This window comes from Paroedura picta, chromosome 4 (assembly GCF_049243985.1).
Source record: "Paroedura picta isolate Pp20150507F chromosome 4, Ppicta_v3.0, whole genome shotgun sequence".
NCBI classification, from domain to species: Eukaryota; Metazoa; Chordata; class Lepidosauria; order Squamata; family Gekkonidae; genus Paroedura; species Paroedura picta.
Genome location: NC_135372.1, coordinates 48,643,204 through 48,666,359, shown reverse-complemented (window position 1 = coordinate 48,666,359; position 23,156 = coordinate 48,643,204). Strand labels below are relative to the sequence as shown.

At 44.4% G+C, this 23,156-nt stretch overlaps 1 protein-coding gene across 3 annotated transcripts in view; it reads right to left on the bottom strand.

Annotated features, from left to right (window-relative positions):
• CRB1 (crumbs cell polarity complex component 1) overlaps positions 1-23,156 on the bottom strand; it is a 126,247-nt gene that overhangs the window by 81,957 nt on the left and 21,134 nt on the right. For all 3 annotated transcript variants that reach the window (XM_077332727.1, XM_077332728.1, XM_077332729.1), the window contains exon 2: positions 13,811-14,395. In XM_077332727.1, coding sequence (XP_077188842.1) covers positions 13,811-14,395 — 585 coding nt within the window. The remainder of the gene's footprint in view (positions 1-13,810; positions 14,396-23,156) is intronic.

The window sequence follows — 23,156 nt, the reverse complement described above, 5'->3', positions numbered from 1 at the left end:
ATTTGAGTGGAGAGGTAGCATGCAGATATTTTAAACAAAGCTGCTGTGTCCATACAGAGAAAGGCGGGATAGAAATAATGTACTGTAATTAAATTGATAGATAGCTTGGATGTAGGAACAATGCCTATGCACCTGCCCAGGAGCATTTTGTAAATGTTTACTGCATTTGATAGAAGGGAGAAAGTGTTTTTCATTTAAACTCAGTTTTACAGTGGTTGTCCTGGCCAGGCAAGTTGTCAGGGAAGCATTGATCCAGGTCCTTATTTGCGACATTAAGAGTATGTCTGGGTCTTAAAGGGTGTCCACTTTCATCTGTTGTGTAGTTCTTAAAAATAAAAGTTGTTTTCCTGCTCATCCAGAAACATCCTTTTATCCTTTGTCATTTCAGCCCGGATTTTTCTGTAATGTTAAAAATACCACAAGTGGACACTAGGATTTTGGCTGCGACTCACCCTTCTAAATTGCTACGGCTCAGTGTGCAGCAGGAGTTATCGGCAGATTAATCCTTTTCATTTGTGTTCACTTCCCTATTGTGCAAATGCCCTGTGCCGCAACCTTGGTTGTGCTGAGGTTATTAGGTAAATCTCTCATGCTTGCTTTGTGATTGGCATAGCTCAGCTGGTGCAAAGATAACAGGAGAAGAGGGCACCGGCTACCCACTGATATCTGGCCACGATGCCCACCTAGTTCTACTGTGAGTGCAGCAATTACTACCAAGCAACCACTGTGCTCTGATGACTGTGTGGCTCTGGACCTCTTTCAAAGATGCATCTGGGTCCAGTTTCACACTGGCTGTTTCATTACAAGTTCAAGAGAACAGTCACTCCCCGCTCCCTCCTGTGGCTGTGCTGATCCACCTTGTATTTGGAATTGTAGACACTGGTCCGCAGCAGGGCTAGAGCACCTTTGAGCTTCTTCCCATCTGCTGCCCAACCACAACTTTATGGTGGTTACTGTTTCCCACAATAGCTGGAATCAGGCTCTCTGGTGAAGACAGGATATCATTAGCCTGTGGGCTGGGAGGCTGAAAGTCTGTAGTATGTTATGTGCTTGTCTGTTTTATGGGATAGAGGAAAACAGCAGAACAGAGAAGTAGCAGTTGAGAAAAGCCAGAATTCCACTGGTATAACAAAAAGTGCTGTATCTGATGCATTAAGATTAGCATGGCTACCCCTCCTTGGAATTAATCCCATTTTTATTGCTGGGTGTTACTGAAGCAATTGAATATGAAGTTCATGTGTTTCATACAACCTTTCAGCAACTTCAAGTAAAGCTACAGAATTCAAGTGATACGGATGGTTTTGCATTCACCCAGGATAGGGCTTACTTACATAGGCATCAGTTCAGCACTGGATGATTGTGTTTTTATATTTTGGGAGTCAGAATGGGCTTCACTAAAATTTGGCACTCTCCAATCAAGTTTTCTGTTTGGGTATATAGAACTTGGCACTCTCTTTGTTACCCAGGAGACGGCGTGGCATCTGAATTGTGGTCAAGCACTCAGGTGAACTATGAAATGCTGCGTGTCAGGTGGCCTCCGGGAAATTCGTAGAGGTTCCAGGTACATGTTACACATGCTAAGAGACACGTGAGAAAATTTGGGGTTTATACATTCTTATTCTCCCTCCCCTCAGCCTCAGTAGAGAATATGTTGTCTTCCAGCATCTCTGAGTGGATATCTCTAAGACAAATATACACTTTTTTGCGGTGGTGGATTTATTTGACAATACACACTGTGTTCAATAGATTGGGAACACACTTAAACCTGAGATCTGTGTCTGTAACTTCCTATGTTTTAGAATCTACATTCTGGGTTATTTGAGTGAACCAGTCTTTAGATTCAGAAGTAATGCATATTATATCAGCAGACATCATACAAAGCCCCAGTAGTTTTTGCTTTACAAATTCATCATAAGTAATCATAATTTTTTTTTAAAGTGTGCATTTGCCAGACTCTGTCTAGTGACCGTAAATCTGTCAGGGCTTGTTAACAGTGGCTCCCTGTGAACATTTGAAAGCACTGCAACCAAAATAAATGCAGTGTATCAGAGTCTCAGCATAGCCAGATTCAAAACTACAGGCCAAAAAACATCCGGATCATTAACATGAAACCACAGGATTTGCTATGTTGGATCAGGCCATTGGTCTGTCAAATCAAGTAATCTGCCTTAGGCAACTAAGCAAAAAGCCCTTTCCCTCCATAAACTGTCTAGCCAATGTGATGGATTGTATATGGGAGGGATTTCCCTCTGGTCCATACAGCTGCAATCAACTTGCAAAAACATGGGATTTTAAGGGACATGGAGGAGAAGGCAGGAAGCAGATCAGATAGATTTGTGTTGGCACCTGCATACATTGCCCTGCCATAAATCAAAATGTATCTAGGGGGGAAAAATCTTATGTTTATGTTCCCCCAAAATTAAAATAGAAGACGTCAGTCCAGCAAATCAATCACTGCCTTTTTTTGAACATGAATATTTTTGAATGGGGATATATATGCATGATATAGTCTGAGAACCAGTATTCTCCAGTGGGGAGTTTCAGATTAGTTTTTACTTGGATTTAGATGGTCGTTGTGGAAAATGGTTCTTTATTCCCAGATCGGGCAACATGTCACGCAGTGGCCTTGGGCAAATCCTGATCTTTCAGCCTCAGTTCCTCATCTGCAAAACAGCAGTCTGTCTTACAGGTGTCATTTGATGAGATGAATACAGTGAAAAAGAGCACTGTTACTCACACAAACCTTTGGGGATAGGGAGGGCTACAGGTCAAAAGATTCAGGTTAAAATACTGAGTGTGATTTATAATAGTTGGCCAGATATTTGTGGATAGGTGTTGTGGAGAGTTAACGGACCGGGAGACTAAAGTTTCTCTGTAGAAACAGCTGTTGGGGAAGAACAGGAAATGGAAAAATTACACAGAAGTCCTCTGCCCCTGAGAATCTTAATCTGGGTCCAAGCCTGGTTGAGGACCAATAATCTCTCTCTCTCTCCCTCCCTCCCTCCCTCTCTCTCCCTCTCTCTCTCTCTCTCACTCTCTGTGATGTGTCATAAGGTCACCTCAGACTTATGGCAATCCTATGACTTAATGACCTCCATCCTATCATTAAAAGTCTTGCTCAGGTCTTGTAAACTGGCCATGTCTTCCTTTATTGAGTCAATCCATCTCATGATGTGTCTTCCTCTTTTCCTGTTGCCTTCAGCTTTCCCCAACATTATTGTCATTTCCAATGAGTCCTATCTCTCATGATGTTACCCAAGTACAATAGCCTCAGTTTGTTTATTTTAGCTTCTAGGGAGAGTTTAGGCTTGATTTGATCTAGAACCCACTTATTTGTCTTTTTGGAGTCCATGGTATCCACACAACTCTCTTCCAAGACCTCATTTCAAAGGAATCAACTGTCCCTATCAGGTTTCTTCATTGTTCAACTTTCTTTCCCACTCTAGGGAATACTAGAGTGTGATTTATCTTCATCTTGGTCACCACATCCTTATATTCAAGAATCTTTCCTAGTTCCTTCATGACAGACCTTCCCAGTCTCACTCTCCTGATTTCTTGGCTGCAGTCCAGTAAAAAATATTTAAAGTAAATAATAAACTGAAGTTTGGACCCAATAAGAATAAGGAACTGTTGGCTAATAACATAGCTAGTTAGGTATTGAGGTCTAAGCCTATCTTGGGTTCACAACTTGGGGATGCTGTAAGACCTATACTTACAGATGGAAGCTCAAGTGTTCTCTGTGGTACGCAGCATCTATAACCAATTTTGCTTGATTTCCTAACTATGCTTCTTTCTGGTTGCATTGATCCTATCCAGGTTAGCTATTGAAATGCAATCTGCCTTTGAAAGTTGTGCTTCTGTCTTCTGTAGTGAAGTGGTTACTAGAAAAAAAGGCCTTTTTAGTTGGGGCACATGCTCTCCCACAACTGATTCTTGGTTCTACTTACTGAGTGAAACATTCCTAAGTATTTGGTGAGAATTCATTTCTCCTCTCCCTATTCTGTTACTTTCTAGTGGTTTACAATTTTGACCGTTGTTTTTGCTGATGTTGTATCTGTTTTATACATTGTTTTGTTGTATTTTTTTTTCTCAAAAAAAGATGTTGTGAGCATGTTACCTTCATGCTGAGAGGTAGCATCAAACAAATATATTCTTGTCCATCTTATTTCAGAGGGCTAATTATGTCTTCAGATTCAGAGAGGTAGTTCAGAAGGGAATCAGGCACGGATAGGCAGCATGCAAGCACCGAACTTCAATTCAGCTCACTGAAGAGTCAGGCTGGAGTTAACAGAGTTATAGACTTGGGTGTCACCTGATTCCTGCTGGGCTGGCAGCTGCAAAGCCACCTTAGGACCGTCTGTAAGGGTATTGCTGCAGCACATCCTGCTCTAGCACAGGAGTATCCAAACTGTGGGTCTCCATATATCCATGTACTGCAATTACATGATACTACATGGTACTACTACCAACTACATGGTAATTGTAGCCCATGATCATCTGAAAAGCCAGAGTTCGACCACCCCTGATCTAGCACGTCAGAGATCTAATCAGCAGTTCTTTCCACTTAAGACCTTTGATGGTGATACAGAGAGCAAAGCACATGAGTACTGCCACTAGGGACATGCATGGGCATTGTACGGATTTCTCTCCATGGTCACTTTTACATGGATCAAGAATATTTTCCCCATTGTTTTCAGTTGATTTCCATTGATGGCTTTCTCTCCATGGAAATTTATGGGTGGAAATCAACTGAAAACAATGGGAACAAAAAGTATTCTTTAACTTTGGCTGGATTGTGTTGATTATGCTTTGTGGTTTTTAACTGAAAATGTATGGCAGATTTTCCCATCAGCAGGACTGGTCTATTATACCAGGCAACTTACTGATCAATAAACAAACACTGGCTGATTCTTGATGTCTGGACCCCCTCTGAACATGTGGACTTCTGGGCCTTTTCCTCTAACCATCTGAGAGTGGGGGAATTTATAAACATTTACGGCATAGCACATTTGAGGGTTTTAAAGGCTCCTGTTGGGAACCATAACTCTGTAAAAGGAAACTGGGATCTTTCACAAAGATATTTCCCAAATGACCAAATTACAATTCTGGGGATTCTTTGGAGGACAGCCAGGACAATGCAACTGATATAAACCAATATGTGTTTGTTTATACCTTGAAAGACCAGCTTTATGTGGATGCAAAGAACATTAGAAATAACAGGTGTCGTCTGGCTCTGTTTCAGTGGAAAGAACTATTGTTTCTAGAGACACAGGTATCCAAGAATACTCATTCACTCTTCATACGACAACTCCCCCAGTCTTTCTAATTCTTTAAAATAATAATAATAAAAAACCCAGATGAGATGGCAAGGCAGGAATGCTGGCTGTGATCAGGGAATAGATCTGTCATAAAGACTATATTCCTAAAACCCAAAATCCAGATGTGAGTGATGCATAAGCTTGGTCTGGTCTGTCTCCACATGCGCACCATGAGAGGTTCTTGCTGTTTCCCAGGACGCTTCCTAGCTGTGCCTGACAATGCTAAATTGGGAGCATGAGAAACCCCTCTCTGTGTGAGTTTTCCTAATTCGTGGCTGCTTTTGGATTATGGAATATCAACATAAGGGGAAACGCTGCAGCCGATTCGGCAAACCAGTTGCACTCCATTATTTAACAGCTGTCTAGCACATGCATTATAAACAAAGCACACATGTGCAGAGCATTATCATAATAAAAATGCAGATTCCTCCCCCCCCCCCCTCTGCTGCCTTAAATGTTCCATCCTCTTGTTATTCATGTGCTATAACCTCTTCCATTTGTGTGAGAATTATGTGAGACATTTCTCGGCTCTTTGAGGGGGGAAAAAAAAGCATACGGCATACCAGGCGCATAAAGCAGAGCCCGTAGAGCAAGTAGCAACTCCAAAGCCGGTAACGAGAGCATTTGGTTAGCATTACCGCTGTCGATTTATTGCAAGTCCTCGGCATACACATCAAAAGTTATAAGCTTTTTAACATCCCAGGGAAATGAGATGAGGCTGGATGATTTCCCACTGTGATTCATGGTGTCAGGCTGGGATAATAGCAATAGGCAAGCTCCCTCTGACAGAGTAAATGAGGATTTTTATTACCAGCGGAGACACCTGAGGGGTTTCGTCCAAGAATCCCTCCGGCTCGTGCATTTAACACATCTCACAGCGAGGTGTGGAAAACCAAACAACAACCAGAACAACAACAGCAACTCCAAAATGGCCTCTGATAAATCATTCTGTTAAGCAGGCTTTAAAATCCAATATTTTACTGCGGCAGAAACAGCAAACTACCCCTTTATGGAATTATTACCCTTATTATTTTACTCATTGCTGCTGGAAGCTGTTCTAAAGCCATATGTCAACAGAGTGGAGTCTCTTTGGGTTTATATTTTACACCTCACTTTCTTTCTTCTGTTGTTTCAACTTTTAACCCCTCGTGGTCCTGACAGTTCAGCATTCAGAATGACTCTCTGTTTTTCCCCTAATCAAAGTGAGTGAAGACAGAGGACGGGAGCTACTAAACTTCAGCTCCAGAATCTGTGACCAGACTAACAAGCTGGAGAGGGCTTTTTCTCAGCTGCCTGGTTCTTGGGGCTCTTAAACACAGAGGGAACAGAGGTGTGGTTTCTGAATCCTGCTGTGTCTGCCAGATTTGAGATGGCTGTGTGAAGGAACATTTCTTGATTGTGCAGACAGTGGCAAAGTTAAGGAGAAGCTGGGTGAATCTCAGGAATCCAAAGTTTTAGTAGGGGCAAGGAGTAAAAACTCCCCCACCCTGGCTTACATGGGGTTGACATATATGCTTCATAGTTTGCTGCCTCTAAATCTCTATCTCCCTTGGGACCACTTTCCATGCAATGAAGGAATGTGTGTGGGTGATGCAGATAAACTCTCTCACGTGGGCAGCATTTCTCTTTGCAAGATGCTTGAGCATTTCAGTGCTTTGGAACTGACCTGACTAACAGTATCTCAGAAAAAATATGGAAATAAGACATCAAAAGAACCACTTGTGGAAGATGTTGAAAAGTTTTTTTGTTAGAGTGTGTGTCCGTGACATTTGGTGTGGAGGGGGTCAGCCCCTTTCTGAAGTCTTCAGCAGTTAAACTGCTACGAATGGGAAAAGATGCACCCTGTGTAATGTCAGCTCTGGGTTGGGAAATACCTGGAAATTCTGGGGGCAGCCTGGAATGGCTGGGGTTTGGGAAGGGGAGAGACCTCAGAAGGATATAGGGCCCTAGAGTCCAGCCTCAAAAGCAGCCATTTTCTCCAGAGGAACAGATCTTGGTAATATAGAGATCAGTTTTAATAGCAGGAGGTGTCCAGGTGATACCTGGAGGTTGGCAACCCTAATGTACATCACCATAAAATGCCAGTGTGTGCTTTCTCTTGCGTTCTGCAACAGCTGCCGGTCCAGGTAATATACAGTCACAGAGTATGTTTTCAGTTGAACCTGTTCTAGAAGGAAAACCAGATCCATTGTGGTGCTAAACATTCTCACATGTTAAGTTTCGGAAGTCAGCGCACCACAGGCTATAAATGTGACATCAAAGAGGTGGAGGAGAGGGCTCGGGCCTGTCTGAGGAGTGAGGTGTGCTCAGGTAGTAAGCAATCAGAGTACTGGTTACAAGGGAAGCAGAGTATCCCGGTTTTCCCTGGGTGACTTGTTGATGATAGGTGACCCTTGTCAGAGTATTCAAATGATCAAGTGAAGTGAAAAAGTTAAAATAACACACGGGGGAGGGGAGGGGTTGGAGTTAGCATAAAGTGCCCCTTCAGGTGCCTGTTTCCCAACATCTCTTCACAGTAAGGTCCCCAGCCCTGCTGGGCAACCCCATCTTGTCTAAAATCTTCGTTTCTGCCCTTCCCTTGCTTTAAATTGGTTCTCTGTCTCCCCTTGTCCCCAAAGGGAAAGTATGCCCCCCACCCCTGTCCATCAAGGCGAGTTTGTTCCTGTGCTGCAGCTACAGCCTCGGGCCTGGCTGACAGGGCCTGTTACAAATGCCGCTTCCTGTGTACAACAGGAGGCCCAGGTTGGATGTGATCATTTCAGAGCGGCCATGCTGGCAGTTAATAGGCTTTTCCTTCTTTCTCCTCTCTGGCCTTCCTGTTGTTCTGTAGTTTCTCTCATCACTTGGCCTGTGCCGAGCCACCTACTGGTAGCAGCAGGGTGGCAGGAAGGCAACAAGCTTCTTGTTTGAAATAACATTCGGTGAGCGCCTGATGGATCTCAACTGAGGGCAGGCTTCCAAATGAAGTCCATGCCAGTGAACAGAAAAGATCTGTTGCTACCTTTTGACATACCTCATGAGATTTGGGGGGTGGTTTTTTCCTCCCAGAAGCATGTGTGTGCATGAAAGTGGTTTAAACGATGTTTTTTTTATTTAAAATTTTCTTGTCCTCTGAAAACGCTTGCAGTCCTTATAATGTCTTTTTACACTGTGCAGCATCTGCTGTTTTCTCTCTCTGCCTCACTGGAAATTGTCTAGTAAACCTGATCTGTTTAGGCATATTATTTTTTTAAAGGCAGTGCTGCATTGAATTTCCCCCCACTTTTTAGTTGAGGGTTGAAAATAGAGATTTAGTGGAGCAAAATAGTCTGCTGAAACAAGACTCTGTGTGTGTGTGTGCATGTGTGTAGAATGTTGGACTCAGTGGTGCACGCATTTTCCCCCGCCACCCCCTTTTCACTGTCATTTTTACAAACACACACATCCCGGGCAGCTGCTTCATCCTTCCAATGGCTTAGTCAGAGACTTTAGTACCACCCAGTTAAGGTTCTTATAGACAGTGGGATGTTATTAGAGTTCTTTATAATCAGTCAGATTTTGTTCTGTGAATATTTCAGCTAGCGAATTTTTGAGGGTAGTGTAAATGATGAAGCAAATATTTTCACAACGGCTGCTAAAAATTGTTCAAAGAAAAAAAGGAAGGCCTTTTTTGACACCGCAGGGGAAAAAAACCCTACAGAATGTAATGTCAGTCCTAGTTTTATAATGTCATTTTAAAATGTTCTGTTCCATAAAGGAAAGCTGGGCCATCTCTGTCCCATTATTATCAAACAACGTAAAAATGCCTGAGGATATATCCTTTCATCTTGCTCCTGAATACACTATCCAGCAATAAAACAGACTCATTGAATCTTGTTTGGGTTTCAGAACGTTTAACTGAATGGTGTCCATTGTCTTAGAAACTGAATGGAACATAGGTGCCAAGCAGTCCAGTGTATGGGCCTTTCCCCTATTCCCCAGTAAATGTAACTTCAACGGTAGGTTATTAAATGAGATCCAGTATCAAAGTGTATCACAAGACATCTCAAGAGGAGAATGAGCCTGAGTGAAATAAGATTTTCAAGAAATTGAATTTGTAAGAAGGCTTTTCTGCATTCTTGATTTGCTCCTGATTTTCTTGGAAGTCAATCCACAAACTTTGGAATTGGTTTGGGCACAGTTATTTCACATGTCTGTCCTCCTTGTGCATTTTCACAGTTGTAGAGTCAATTTATTTTCTTCCACATGTGCCTTCAATAAGTTTTCAAGGAACGGTACTGTCCTCATTGGTAGCATCATAAGGCCACACATCCTTCTGAAAAATGGGACTATCACTGGAGCATTTAACAATAGTCTTGGCAGGTTGCCTGAATTCCCAGCTTTCATTTAAACAAGTAGTCCCTAGTCCCTCACGAAGATAGGTCTTTTCCCTTCTATCTTTGGCCAAAGAAAGGACTAGAGACTTACTGTTTAAAAAATGAAAATGGGGAATTGAGAAAATCTGCTAAGCCTATTGTTACAATGTTCCAGTGATATATCAGTATTTTAGCAGCATTAAAAATACTTGTCTTGTGGTGGGGGAGAGGGAGTGGTTTGACTACGACAGTCTAATTATTCAACAGTGGGCTGAAGATGGGCAGTAGTGGGAGGGACAATAAACAGATTCATTATACATGAGGAAAAAGGAGTCTCAAAACAGGCTTCCCTAAAAACAGCAAGGTAAAAGTGATCTCAAAAGAACAGCGGGGTAAAACAGAGATAAAAGAAAAATTCCAAAGTGTAAACCAAAGGCACAAAAAAAGTGCAGAGATCAGAGGAGAATCCAAAGCAGCATGAGACCAGAACCGACAAAAAGAACCCATGCAGAAAAACCCATTCAGTTGGACTTTTTCTTGGATCTTTGTTTTCTGAGCCCATATACAATTTATTCAATTGTGTTCAGTAATGCTAATGATAAAAAGGCAAAGGCAAAAATGCTTTCATATTTTAAAAATGTACTGAGGTGTTTATTGGACCCACCAAAAAGATAAAACTCTATCAAAGGAGATACATGGTTTTTCAAAATATTTTGGGGGTAGTGGAGTGCTCTTCTTTGAAACATTGTAAAATAGCATCAAAGATGGTATAGAATACTTCTCCAAAAGCGTTGTACTCTTTGAAATACTGACCCACAGTTTAAAATGTTACTTATAAGAGTTTCAACATTTCTCAGTACCTTCAGTCTCAACAGTGAAAGAGTCTTACAGGGTAGTCAGAAACATAATGGGATGGTGTCCAGAAGGTGGCACAGGAAAATGAGGAGAAAGCAAGCTGACTCTGCATTATATGGAAACAGTAGGTAGTGGAGCTGAACTGAAAAAGCCAAATGAACCTGGAGGTTCTTAATATAAGAGGGGAAATTGTATACAATACTGTAGGTGAAGAGAATCGATAAGAAAACCAAGTGGGCATGGAGATCCAGGGAAGTTAGGGCGGTTAAAGATTGTGGAGGACACAGAAGGGCTTCAAAAGAGAAAGAGACTGAGTCTGGCACGTGATATGACTCACTCAACAAAAACAGCAACAAAAGGAACAGATTGTCGATGAATGGTAACTGGGAATATGGACTGTAAACATATGGAATGTACTCTACAACAGTGGTCCCCAACTTTATTTATCACCGGGGAATTATTGGTTCCAATTCTCTGTGACTGGAAAAATGAGTTTTAGATTAGAGAGGGATTCTGTTCCATACAATCTCTGAACAGGTGCTGTGGAGCCATTGGGTCTGCTGGCTGAGAAGGGCTGCCCTTTCCATCTTGGGATGCTCTCTCAGGTAAGAGTCCTACAGCCTTCCACTAGAAGCAATAAACAAGACTGTATACTAATAGAAGTTCTGCACTAGAGGAAGAAATCCAAAGACTAGCTCCTGTTCTCAATCAAAAGAGATATAATGGCTGAGAAAGGCTCTAACTTTCCAAGAACAAGCTAGGGCTCTCCTATCTAGACTGTGGACTTAGGTATACGTCTCCAGGATGGTTTTTTGCTGGTGTAAGAACTGCATACAGCAACGCATTGCAGCAGCTCGGTATTATGGGAGGAAGAAAAGCATAGTTTAATTTTCCTATTTTGATAAGGAAACAAAACTGCAAACATTTTCCTAAAGTGGGTTTTATCCCCCATTTGGGTTTTATCCCCCATCCAAAGCTACAGTCTTGGTAGAATGTTCATTTTTAATGGGAACCTGATTTGGAATGGAACAATGTTAAAGAGCTGGCAATGTTGGGTTTGCACACTGACTCATTAGTGACACTGGTAAAGGACTCTCTAATGTCAAACAGAGTTTTCTCATTAGGGAGCTCAGCAATTCATTCCTGTTTGTTTGGCTTGGCTTGCTCCAGGGCAGTGTTTCCCAATGCAGCAATGCTAAAATATTTCTTGGCAACCTCCAAACACTCAAAGAAAGTGGGCCAGACCAGACAAGGCAATTGTCAAGCCAGGCTTCTAACTAGCTGTCGGCTCCTTGACCACTACCATACAATTTTTTAAAAGTCTCTTGAGGGCCATCTGCAGTCACTGCATAAGGATTTGAACTCTAGGTAAGCTTTGGCCATTACCTCCTCAAGAGACCCTCCACACACACACACACACACACCCTTGGCCCTTCTATCTGCACAGGTTGCCCAAGTTGCTCTGATTTCAAGCATGGTTCTTTCTTTCATAACCATCTATTTGTGGCAGCATCTACCATCCCCTGAGGTGCTTTCAGGCTCCAAAAGTCTAGAACACACGAGAAATTTGCCAAACCTTTGTTTCAGTTCTCACTGGGTATGATGGTGGAGTAGGGTTGCCAGCTCTGGGTTGGGAAATACCTGGAGACTTTGTGGATCGAACCAGGACTGGGCGGTATTTGAGGGTGGGGAGGGACCTTAGTGGAATATAATGCTGTGGAGTCTACCCGCCAAAGCAGCCATTTTCTCCAGGGGAACTAATCTCAGTTGCCTGGAGATGAACTGGGAAACTGGGGGATCCCTAGTGGCACCTCTATGACAGAGAATGGAGATTTCTAGATGGCAGTTTATTTATGTTATGTTTATGTGCCACACTTCCCTGTAGGCTCAGAACAGCTCACAGAAGACAAAAATGCAGTACAATACATAATAGATGGAATAAATAATATACAATTTAAAATTCAGTTCAACATTAGTTAGAACAGTGGTCCCCAACCCCCGGGCCGCGGCTCCCTCTTCCCGCCCCCCCCCCCACAGCGAGAAGCTCGCCAGGCTGCGAGCAAATTGGCCACCGAAGCGGCCGATCAGCTTGCGGCCCGGCAAGCCTCTTGCTTTGGGAGGGGGCGGGAAGAGAAGCTTGCCGGGCCGCAAGCTAATCGGCCGCTTCGGCGGCTGATTTCCTTGCGGCCTGGAGGGGTGGGGAGAGGGAGCTGCGGCCGCCGGCATGCCGGCGTGGCAAACGCACATGTGCAGACTTGCCGCGCATGCGCATTTGTGTCCGGGGGCCAGATTAACTCGCCAGATTAAGGCCCTAAGAATGTAAAGTATCCAAAAGAGAGAAATTTGGGTTGGAACTAAAATTCCCAGTTATTGATTTCTATCATGAGTTCCCATTGGACACGCAACTTGTTCTTGTGCAATGGATGAGCTTGCTGGATGATATATCGGAATATTCCATCCAGAGACGGTTGTGTGGTTGCCCATCTAAATGCATCACCTCTGTCAAGTGGAGAACTATATGACTTTTGTCACACTCTGTATGCAGAGTCTCAACCTATGTGGCATTAGGAACAAGGTGGCAGAGACATTTGGTGCTGCTTGACTGACTCATGGATCAAAAATATCTTTTCACACCACTTAGAAAACTGAAATCTCATACACAGGTAGTCCTCACTGCACTTCAGCCACTTACTAGGAAATATGAAAATTAAACATTTATACATCTCCCCCTCAAATGTCTGAAAATGGAACATATTGATATCTAACAGTTAGAGCTGAGGACAGTACATTTACCTCACAAAAGAGCCTTGCCTCACAAAACAGCCTACTCCTCCAGCACTGAATAAGGCAGTGCTTGACCATCTGAGTCCCATTGCCTTTTTGTACACTTGAACTACCCTTGTCTTCCAGACGTGACTGAGGAAGAGCATGTTTGCTTCTGTGTGAATCTATACCAGCCTTTCTCAACATTTTTACTGTTGAGTAACCCCTGAAAAATTCTTTGAGAAACCCCAGAAGTGGCATGATCATGCAGAATATGGTTAGGAAGCATAGTTGTGTACACGCCCACCTGGGGCCCCTCCCCTTCCCACCCCCTCCAGGTTCATCATTGGCCGGGGGGGGGGGAGGTTGACATGACCATGTATGGTCATATTACCTGATAAATGTTTAACTAACGTGAAAAACGTATAACAATGAACTCCCACCCATTTGGAAAACCCTTCCAGGGGCATCAAGAAACCCCAGGGTTTTACGAAACCCTGGCTGAGAAAGCCTGATCTGTATTGTACCATGGTCTCTTACCTGTGTACTCTGGACGGCAAACACAGTCATACTTCCCTATCAAGTTCAGGCACGTTGCATTGTTCTGACAAGGCTCTGAAATGCACTCATTCACTTCTAGATCACAGTGCTTCCCTTGGTAGCCTGGGACACAGTAACAGGAGTACCCACTGATCCTGTCTTTGCACACGGCTCCATTGAAACATGGGTTGGGAAAGCATTCATCAATGTCCGTTTCACAGTGAGCACCCGTGTACCCTTCAGGGCAGGAGCAAACAAGGCCAGCAGGCTCATCTCGGCAGGTGCCTCCATGCCGACAAACATGTGAGCCACACGGGCCGATGGCAGTTTCACAGGTAGTTCCATTGTACCCAGCGGGGCATTGGCATGTAAAGCTAAGGTTCCCTGCAGCGCTTAAGCAGGTGGCATTGTGAGAACAAGGGCTGGAGGAACACGGATCCTTGGCTTGAGCACAGTCCACTGCTGATGGGTCATCCAGCAAGTCCACACAGCGGCAGCTAACATTCCCTGCAGCAGTCCTGCACGCTGAGTCCTTTTGGCAAGAATCGGACAGGCACCCATGGTCATCTTGGACGCAAAATGATTCTGAGAATGAAAAGCACAGATTAGTGAGCAACTCAAGAGAGGAGGAAACAAATGCTGTATATCAGGGGTAGACAACCTGTGGTCCTCCAGATGTTCATGGACTACAATTCCCATGAGCCCCTGCCAGCATTTGCTGGCAGGGGCTCATGGGAATTGTAGTCCACGAACATCTGGAGGACCGCAGGTTGACTACCCCTGCTGTATATCACAATGAACAGAACACCCAAAAACTGTCTCACAGAAGAAACCTTATGGCCTATAACAAGTACCGAGATCCCAGGATTAATGCCCAACCCCCCTGTGATTGTAATTCTCCTTATTTAATCATGAGTGGGCCTGTCTTATAGTATATATTTTTTCAAGCACCAAAGGTTGGCCCTGGCAGCCATACAACTAAATGCAAGTAAAAAAATAGCTGGAGTCTTGCATCACAATGGCCCACCACCATCCCTTCTTCTGTTCACCTTTACGTTTTCCTTTTGCCTAAATGAAATACTTGGCATCTTCATACCGCTAGAGTGAAAGACAATGTGGGTGGAGACTAGGTTGCCGCTGTGTATGCACACTGTACACTTGGTCGCTCAGCGTGGACAATAGTGCTTCATGCTCTCTGCTTTCCTAAGAGGCAAGAAGTTTCAGAGCAGCTTTTTTTTTTACAGGCTCAGTTTTTACTGGGTCAGTTTAAGGTGTGTTTAGAGTATGTGTTGAACAAAGGGCAGAGGGTCAGTACCCAGATGGGCAGCTGTACACTGGAAAAAGCGTATGTACATTTAATGCAATAGTACAACTACCTAAGACTACATTTTGCCAGCTGGCTGTAAAAGGGAGGTTTCTTTCTCTTTCCTTGGCCCGAACTGAACCTAAAACTGATTCAAATTGTCCAGGCAGGGAAAAGGGAACCATTATCACAGATTCCAGAGGTTCAGAGTAGCCACCAGCCACATAAAGGTCATTAAAGAAGCACCACCTCCTATGAAGATAAAGAAGAAGAGCTGGGTTTTTTTTTGAAGCCTGCTTTTCACTACCCAAAGGAATCTCAAAGTAGTTTACTCTTCCTGTCCCCACCACAGACATCCTGTGAGGTAGTTGAGGCTAAGAGAGCTTTGAGAGAACTGTGACTGGCCCAAGGTCACCCAGCTGGTTGCATGTGAGGGAGTGTGGGATCAAAGTTGGTTTTCTAAATTAGAGGCTGCTGTTCTCACCACTGCACCATGCTGGCCTTTATGCGTGTTCTCTGGATGACATGCACATTCATACTTCTCTATCAAGTCCAATAATAAAATCCACTCCTTGAGATAGAAGACATAACAACAAACCCTGTGAAGTGATAATTCCATTTTTCACATCCTCAAAGTCTTTCCATTCATTACCTTGTTGTAATCCTCACATCAACCCAGTAAGGTAGGGGAGCAATGCTACAGATCAGGATAGAGGAGCTGAGAGACAGAGGCTTGCTTGCAAAGTATGTGCTGATTTACACCAGTCTCTTCGGGTCATTCCCTTCCCCCACTCCTATTGATCTAAAATGAAATTTTGCTTTTGCAAATGTAGTGGATGGCCCTGTTTTTGAAGAAGAGCAGTATGGGGATGGACATCTTCAACGCTTTCCTCTGTGGCTGCTTTTTTTGCTGAAAGAAGCTACTACTGAGCTACTTTGGCCATCACTTGTGTGCCCATATTTTTCCTACTCATGATAAAAACAGCTCAGGCTGGCATCCCCCAACCCCGAGAGAAAACAGCAGCAGAAGAAAGGATGAAATACCCTCCCTCTTCTCCTCTTTGAAATAGTAAGGCTAACAGCTACATTTGCAAAGGATAATAAACATTAAAAGTGATTTTTAAAAACCCAGCAATGCAACACTATGTCCTTCTTTGCTGTTTACTTCTTCCTTCCTAAGGTGTGACAGCTTTCAGTGATTAAAAGAGTGCAGGTGGACCAGGTTTGGTATGCCGGGAGAAGATCGTCAGGTTCTGTCTTTCCTGCGTAGTCATGAGAACTAGATGACAAAAATGCTCCAAAAGAATACTCATTCTTAATCTTTATCCATGGTTCCTCTTAATGTTTGTGAAACCAGCCGGGGAGTGATGTCCGGGATGTCAGAGCTGGAATAGGGCTAATCAGGGTGCAGCCAGTGAAGCCGCTCTACCCCCACGCTGGCTGTGGGGTGCCATGCCCAGCTGCTGAGGCCGTGGCAGACAAGGGGCCGCCCAGTGAGTTTCCCACTGCACCCACGCAGTGCTGCCTCCGCCTACTCATGACCCGACTGTCCCTAACCCCAAACAACTTGCAGAGCCACCCGCCATGAAGACAGGAGGCCAGGCGGCAGCGGTGCTGCCCATCAGCCTGGTCAGTGCTCTGTGGGACACTGCAAGGTGCCAAGGAGGGAGGGGGGAATGGCCAACTCCCAAAGCCCAAAGGCTGCCTCTGCACCACTCCGCGGGGCTCTGGAGGGTGGTGGGCAAGTTAGGGGAATGGCCACCACATCCCCCTGCTCCCAAAGCCCCAGAGCTGCCTTGGTGCCACTCTGCGGGGCTCTGGGACATTACGCCGAGGGACAGGGGGATTAATGCCGCCTCCCCCCCTTCCAAAGCCCGCGAGCTGACTCTGTGCCATCACATGGAGTTCTGGAGGGGGCCAGAGTAGGAGGGGGGAATGGCCGCTTCCTTCCCCCACCCCCCAATGTTCCGCAGCAACCTGTGTGCTCTTTGTGCTACTGCTGCAACTGAGGTGTGTGTGGCTAGAGCCCGTTGTAGTTGGCATACAATGGGTTTATCTCCTAGTATTTAAATAATATGAAAACAGCAATCAAAGTATCCTAATTGCTGAGTTATGCCTTACAGTTGATAAAGAACCATCTGAAGCCTTACTTTCATTTGCCTCCAACCTAAACACTATTCTGCAGGCCGAGTTTACCTCTTCAGCAGCCCCTGTGAGGGGGAACACCAAGCGGTACATGAGGGAACCAGTCCTGAGTGTTCAGTCCTATGTTCACTTCCCCAGATCAGGAACAGAAGTGTCCTTCCTGCACATCAGATGTTTCCCTCGGTACTTTACCAAACTAGCTAATGAGAGTGGAGATGCAGAATGAGAGAGAGACGAGACTTCCCCACATCTGACCTCGCTACACAGGAAGACAAGTATCTGATTCCACGGGAGCTGCCTCCCCTGTGCGCCACAACCCGCAGAGTAAAGTGTGCTAGGGGGTGAGAGCATGCTGTGTGCGGGCACATGGCCTTCCTCATGCCTGAGACACAAACATCTGTTCTTAGGGAAAGAATATTGTCCCAATTAACACTGTCAGAAGGGAGCAGAAAGGGTGCGAGAGGAGGCACGAGGGGGGAACCCTGAGTGATGTCAGGAGTTGGGTCTTGGCTGCTTAAGACACCGAAGGAGAAGCCCACACAAACTTCCTCTGTTCCCAACCAATTAAGATCACTTAACAGTGACCTGGTTTGACACAGATTCTTTAAAAAAAAATTAATGTTTAACATCAAGAAAATTTAAAATAAACTGCCGATCAGTTTGAATTTAGATTGACTGACACATGAAGTAATTATCCCAGTCTCCTTAAAAGGCATTGCGGCATTAACCTAATTTCTCAAGGAATTAATGCCAAGCATTTTACCCCATCGTTAAGCCTGTTGGATGTAACTGAGATCCTTGGCAAAAGGATTCCCCCCTCCCTCTTCCCTAGAAAATGGAATATATTAGAATCTCAGGGGTGATTTTTCCCAAGGAAATATTTGTTTGCAGTCAAGCCTGCCATCTACTGGTTATTCAGCAGTAACCGGATATTACATAAATCTCATCCAAACTAAGCTGTTTGGAGAGATCACTATTTGCAAATGATAACAGGATAAAGCAGGAAAAACAAATGGAAGAACTTACTTGAGTCTTAGAAAGCCATTATAAATTGGGTTATAAAATCCTGCTATATTATTGTCCACTTTCTTCAAAAATGATTTCTTTGGAAACAATACTGCTAAATTTTCAATAATATACTGATATATCCAGTGAACCCAAACCAGCTTCATTAGTCCTCTAAGTTGTGTGTGGATAGAATCCTAGAATCATAGAGTTGGAAGGGGCCATATAGGCCATGTAGTCCAACTCCCTTCTCGATGCAGGATCAGCCTAAAGCAGGGGTAGTCAACTTGTGGTCCTCCAGATGTTCATGGACTACAATTCCCTCGAGCAAATGCTGGCAGGGGCTCATGGGAATTGTAGTCCATGAACTTCTGGAGGACCACAGGTTGACTACCCCTGGCCTAAAGCATTCATGATAAGTACCTGTCCAGTCACTACCAGTGAGGGGGAGCTCACTACCTCCTTAGACAGTCAATTTCACTGCTGAACCAGATGTAGAACTTCACCTTATTGAATTGCATCTTATTGCCCACTTTCCCAGCATGTCTAGATCTCATTGAACTCTATCTTCTGGGGTGTTCACCGCTCCTCCCAATTTGATGTCATCTGCAAAGTAGTCCCTCCATCCCCTCATCCAGATCATTGATGAATATGTGGGAAAGTACCAGACCCAGTACTGAGCCCTGTGGCCCCCCACTGCTCACCTCCCTCCAATCTGATGAAATTCCATTGATAATTGCTCTTTGGGTGTGATTTTCTATCCAGTTCCGTATCCACCTAACTGTCTGAAAATCCAGTCTGCAGTCCTCCAGTTTACCCCTCAGAACTTCATGAGGAACCTTGTCAAAAGCCTTACTGAAATCCAGGTAAACAGCACCCACAATCTAGTAAGCCTGTCACTCAGTCAAAGAAGGTTGGTCTGGAAGGACCTGTTGAAGACAAATCTGTCTGACTTCCCTAGATCAACAAATTGTCCTTGTTTGCAGATCGTACCCTGTAAAATCTGCTCCATTATCTTCCCTGCAACTGAGGTCACACGCACTGGTCTATAGTTTCTTGGGTCATCTCTCCTTCCTTTTTTGAAGATTGGGATAACATTTGCTTTCCTCCAGTTTTCTGACATATCCCGAGTACCCCAAGAGGTTCTGTGGATGATAAAGGTTTTGCAAGTTCTCCAGGAAGTTCTTTGAGCACTCTTGGGTGCACATAGTCTGGCCCAGGGGATTTGAACTCAATCAGTGCAGCCAGATGCCTCTTGACCACTTCTCTGTCCATGTCAGCTCACTAGCTAGACACTATACCTTTACTATCATCCCCAGATATGTCCATATTTTTCCGGGGGCAGACAAAGGCAAAATAGGTACTGATCCCTTCTGCTTTCTCTGTCAGAGTCTCTCCATCTTCATCCAACAGCAGGCCTATTGCCTCATTTACTTTACATTTGCACCTCACATATCTGAAAATGCTTTTCATATTATAGTAGGCTTCCCTGGCTAATCTCAGCTCACTCCCAGCTTTGGCCTCTCTGATGACCGACCTACAGTGCCTTGTAAACTACAGAAACACTTTGTTAGAGGTATATCCATCCCTCCATTTCTTGAACATTTTCTTTTTCTTCCTTAGCTGCTCCTAAAGTTCTTTGTTCACCCAAACAAGTTTTTTGGATCCCTTACCATGCTTCTGCCTTGCTGGAATAGTCATGGCTTGAGTGTGCAATAGGTCTTGTTTAAGGAGAGCCCACTCATCACTTGTTCCTTTTCCAGCATTCTTGTCCACGGGAAGACTGTTGTCATGTCTCTGAGTTTACTAAAGTCTAACGTACATGTCTGATTACAAACGTCCTTGAACCCTCCATTCCCCCCAAAACTTCAGGGAGGATGTGGTCATTCCCCCCCTCCAGGGTCTCCACCTCCTTCACGCCATCTACCAACTCTTACCTGTTGGTCAGTATTAAGTCAAATATGGCCAGGCCTCTTGCAAGTTTTCCCACCATTTGATAAATGAAACTATTGACCAGGAAATTTGCATGCTTAGCAGAGTTTCTTCCCAGCACACATTAGGGGAACTGAAGTCACCCATAATTACAAGGAAATTTGGATTTTCTATCAAGCTGCTCAAGTAGCATCCATGAGGCGGTCTGCAGCAGACACCAACCACTGTACTCCTTGTTCTTCTCTCCCTTCACTTCACCTAGATACTTCCCCTTGTGTTCACCAGTTATTTAAAGAAACCAAACCTGTCACAGAGATTATAACACTGCTGTGTTCACATTGCATTGCCTGTGAAATATCTTCACATCCCATGGCCCCAAGAAGCATTTTGTAACAACTGATTCCACTGGAAGTATATTCATTGCCCAAGGTGGTTGGCATGGTATCAGAAAGTTCTTTGATATGGTACACCTAGGCATGTCTCAACTTGTTTGGAGTGGGCTGTGATAGATAATGAAAAAGACAGCTCATAAATCTTCTGACAATTCCCTCGAAAATGCAACCCCAGAAGGGTGTCCTTGGATGCTACACCAGGAAATGCCAATGAAAATGAGAGCATGGGCACATAAGCTTATGAAGAGCCAAAGAGATGAGAAGTGATTTCCCCCAGACTTTGGCAGCATGAAAAGGGAGACAGAGATGCCATGTTCAGATCACATAGTTTATAAGACAGAAAGATGAAGCACATGAGAAGACAATGAAACCTAGACTGATAGAGAGGAATAATATAAAATGTAGCGATCACTCTTTGCTGGAGGTTAAGCTCCCCCTGTAGTCCTCTCAGCAAGACTTCAGAAATTTACTCTCTGGCCACCCTGGTAGCTTGCCAGAGGAGGGAGCTGTCAGTAGGCTGATCTCAGCTACTCTTCAGCAGCAACACTGCAAGGATTCAGAGGATGGAGTTTCAGCTGCCATCTCAGCAGAGGTCAGGTGAAACAAGAGAACAATAAGGTTCTGCCCAACTGACTTTAGCCTGGCTTTTCCGTCTGAACATTGTGCTGTTCTTACAGTCTGAGTGGCTCACAGAGTCCTAGTTCTTGCCCACCTCCTCACTTCCAGACCATGAGCCCTGACTCAACAACACACCATCAAACAACTTCAAGACCTGTCAGGTCAGCCCATTGATCTTGGTTCACTGTCCCTTCCTGTAGATAAGCTCTTTTAGCTTCAATTAGAAGCTGGATTAGATCTCGGTTGTGGCTCCACTATTGTGGATTAGTCCCCTGGAAACGATGTGCCAGACCTCTTCTCTTCTAGCTTTCTGAAGGCTATGAAAAAATTGTCCCTCCCCGCTGGGTATTTTGTTAATTTTATCTATAGTTATCTAGTCATCTATTGATCTATTTACACCTTAATTTTTCTCCCCAAAGTGGCTCACAGCAGCCTCCCTTCCTCCACTCTTAGTGCAACAGCCACGTGTGACATATCGATGGGACCGTCTCTTCTGCAGTGCCTCCCCCAAGAGTGTTAAGGTCAAACAAAACTTGCTCAGAGTCCCCAGATCTAAGGAAGGAAAACTGTCCTCGACTGGGGTGAGGGTTTTTTCAGTCCTGGCCCTGACCCGGAGGAACTTTAGACAGTCCCAGAGGGGCTGTAGGACAGATGTGTTTCACCAGGCCTGTGGTTGAGGCTAGGAAGCAATGTCAACAGACACTGGCCTCCCCACCTGAGAATCTATCTGCCTGGGCGGGGGGACGGGACCCTCCAAGCTCTGACTAGCCCCTCATGATGATGAAGAGGAAGCATTTTTTAATGTTTTAATAATCAGATGCATGACTGCTTTAAACTTGTTCCCTACCCTGAGCCTACTAGGGAAGAGTGGGATAATAAAAGAAAGTTGTTCATCATCGTCGTCGTCATCCACCTCTTCTTAACGTTGACTACATTGTTGCTTCTGGATGCTAAAGAATGAAACGTGCCCTTTTTGCATTTCACAATTTCTTAAAATGTGAACTGCTGCTTACCGGTTTTGGCATACATTCTGCATAAGACAGGGTTGCTTTTAATGCCCAAACGAAAGTCCACCATTCTGAGGCTTTGTAACACTAGAAACACCGCCAGGAGGACGAAACAGACAAAAACCAGGGGCAGAAAGGCAAAACTTGAAGACCCTTCCTATATTTTCCAAAGAGCTCATGACAAGTTGGATGGCAAAATAAAAAATAAACAAGCCTTATAAGGTAGTGCCTTACGAGGATGCACAAACGGTGCAGCCATAAGAGCACCGAGATACTTAATTCTGAATTTATTTACTCCCGGCCTGTTTCTGAAGCATCCTAGTATGTTGTCATGGAAACCATTTGCGTGGCTTCTCTCTTGAATGGAAAGGGTTGCCGTGGAAACCAACAACAACATCAATGGCAACAAAAGGAAGAAGCCCTTCTAATTTCTGTAAGAAATAGCCAATTATTATTTTCCCCCAAATGCACTTCAATCAGAAACAATGCATTTATGGATGCAAAAGAAGAAGAAGGGACACCTGCATACAGGCAGAGTGTGTGGTTAACAGTAGCAGCACATGCAACTGAAAAAGCACGGGAATTTTTAAAATGCCGTTAGGAAGCTGCTTGGAGCGGAAAGAGTTTTGTGCCGCCGGATCCCAAACCTGGTTATTCAACCAGTTTTCATCTTGCTCTTCTCCCATAACAGAATGAGGCCAGGAGTTGGCAGGGCACTTCTTCATCCACAGCTAGCTCTACTGCTCTTTCATCTGGGTGCAGTCCCTGCCTTCTTCATCTTAGAAGGTTGTCAGCAGCCACAGACAGATGATAGTAAACCGAGTGACAGTGTGACAGGTTTCTCTGCGCTGCAGCCACACGCTTGCTCCTGTTTTGGCTCACAACAGCACAAGGCGCTCGCTCAAAAGCACCCGCTTGGAAGAATGCTCCCTTATCCCCCCCTC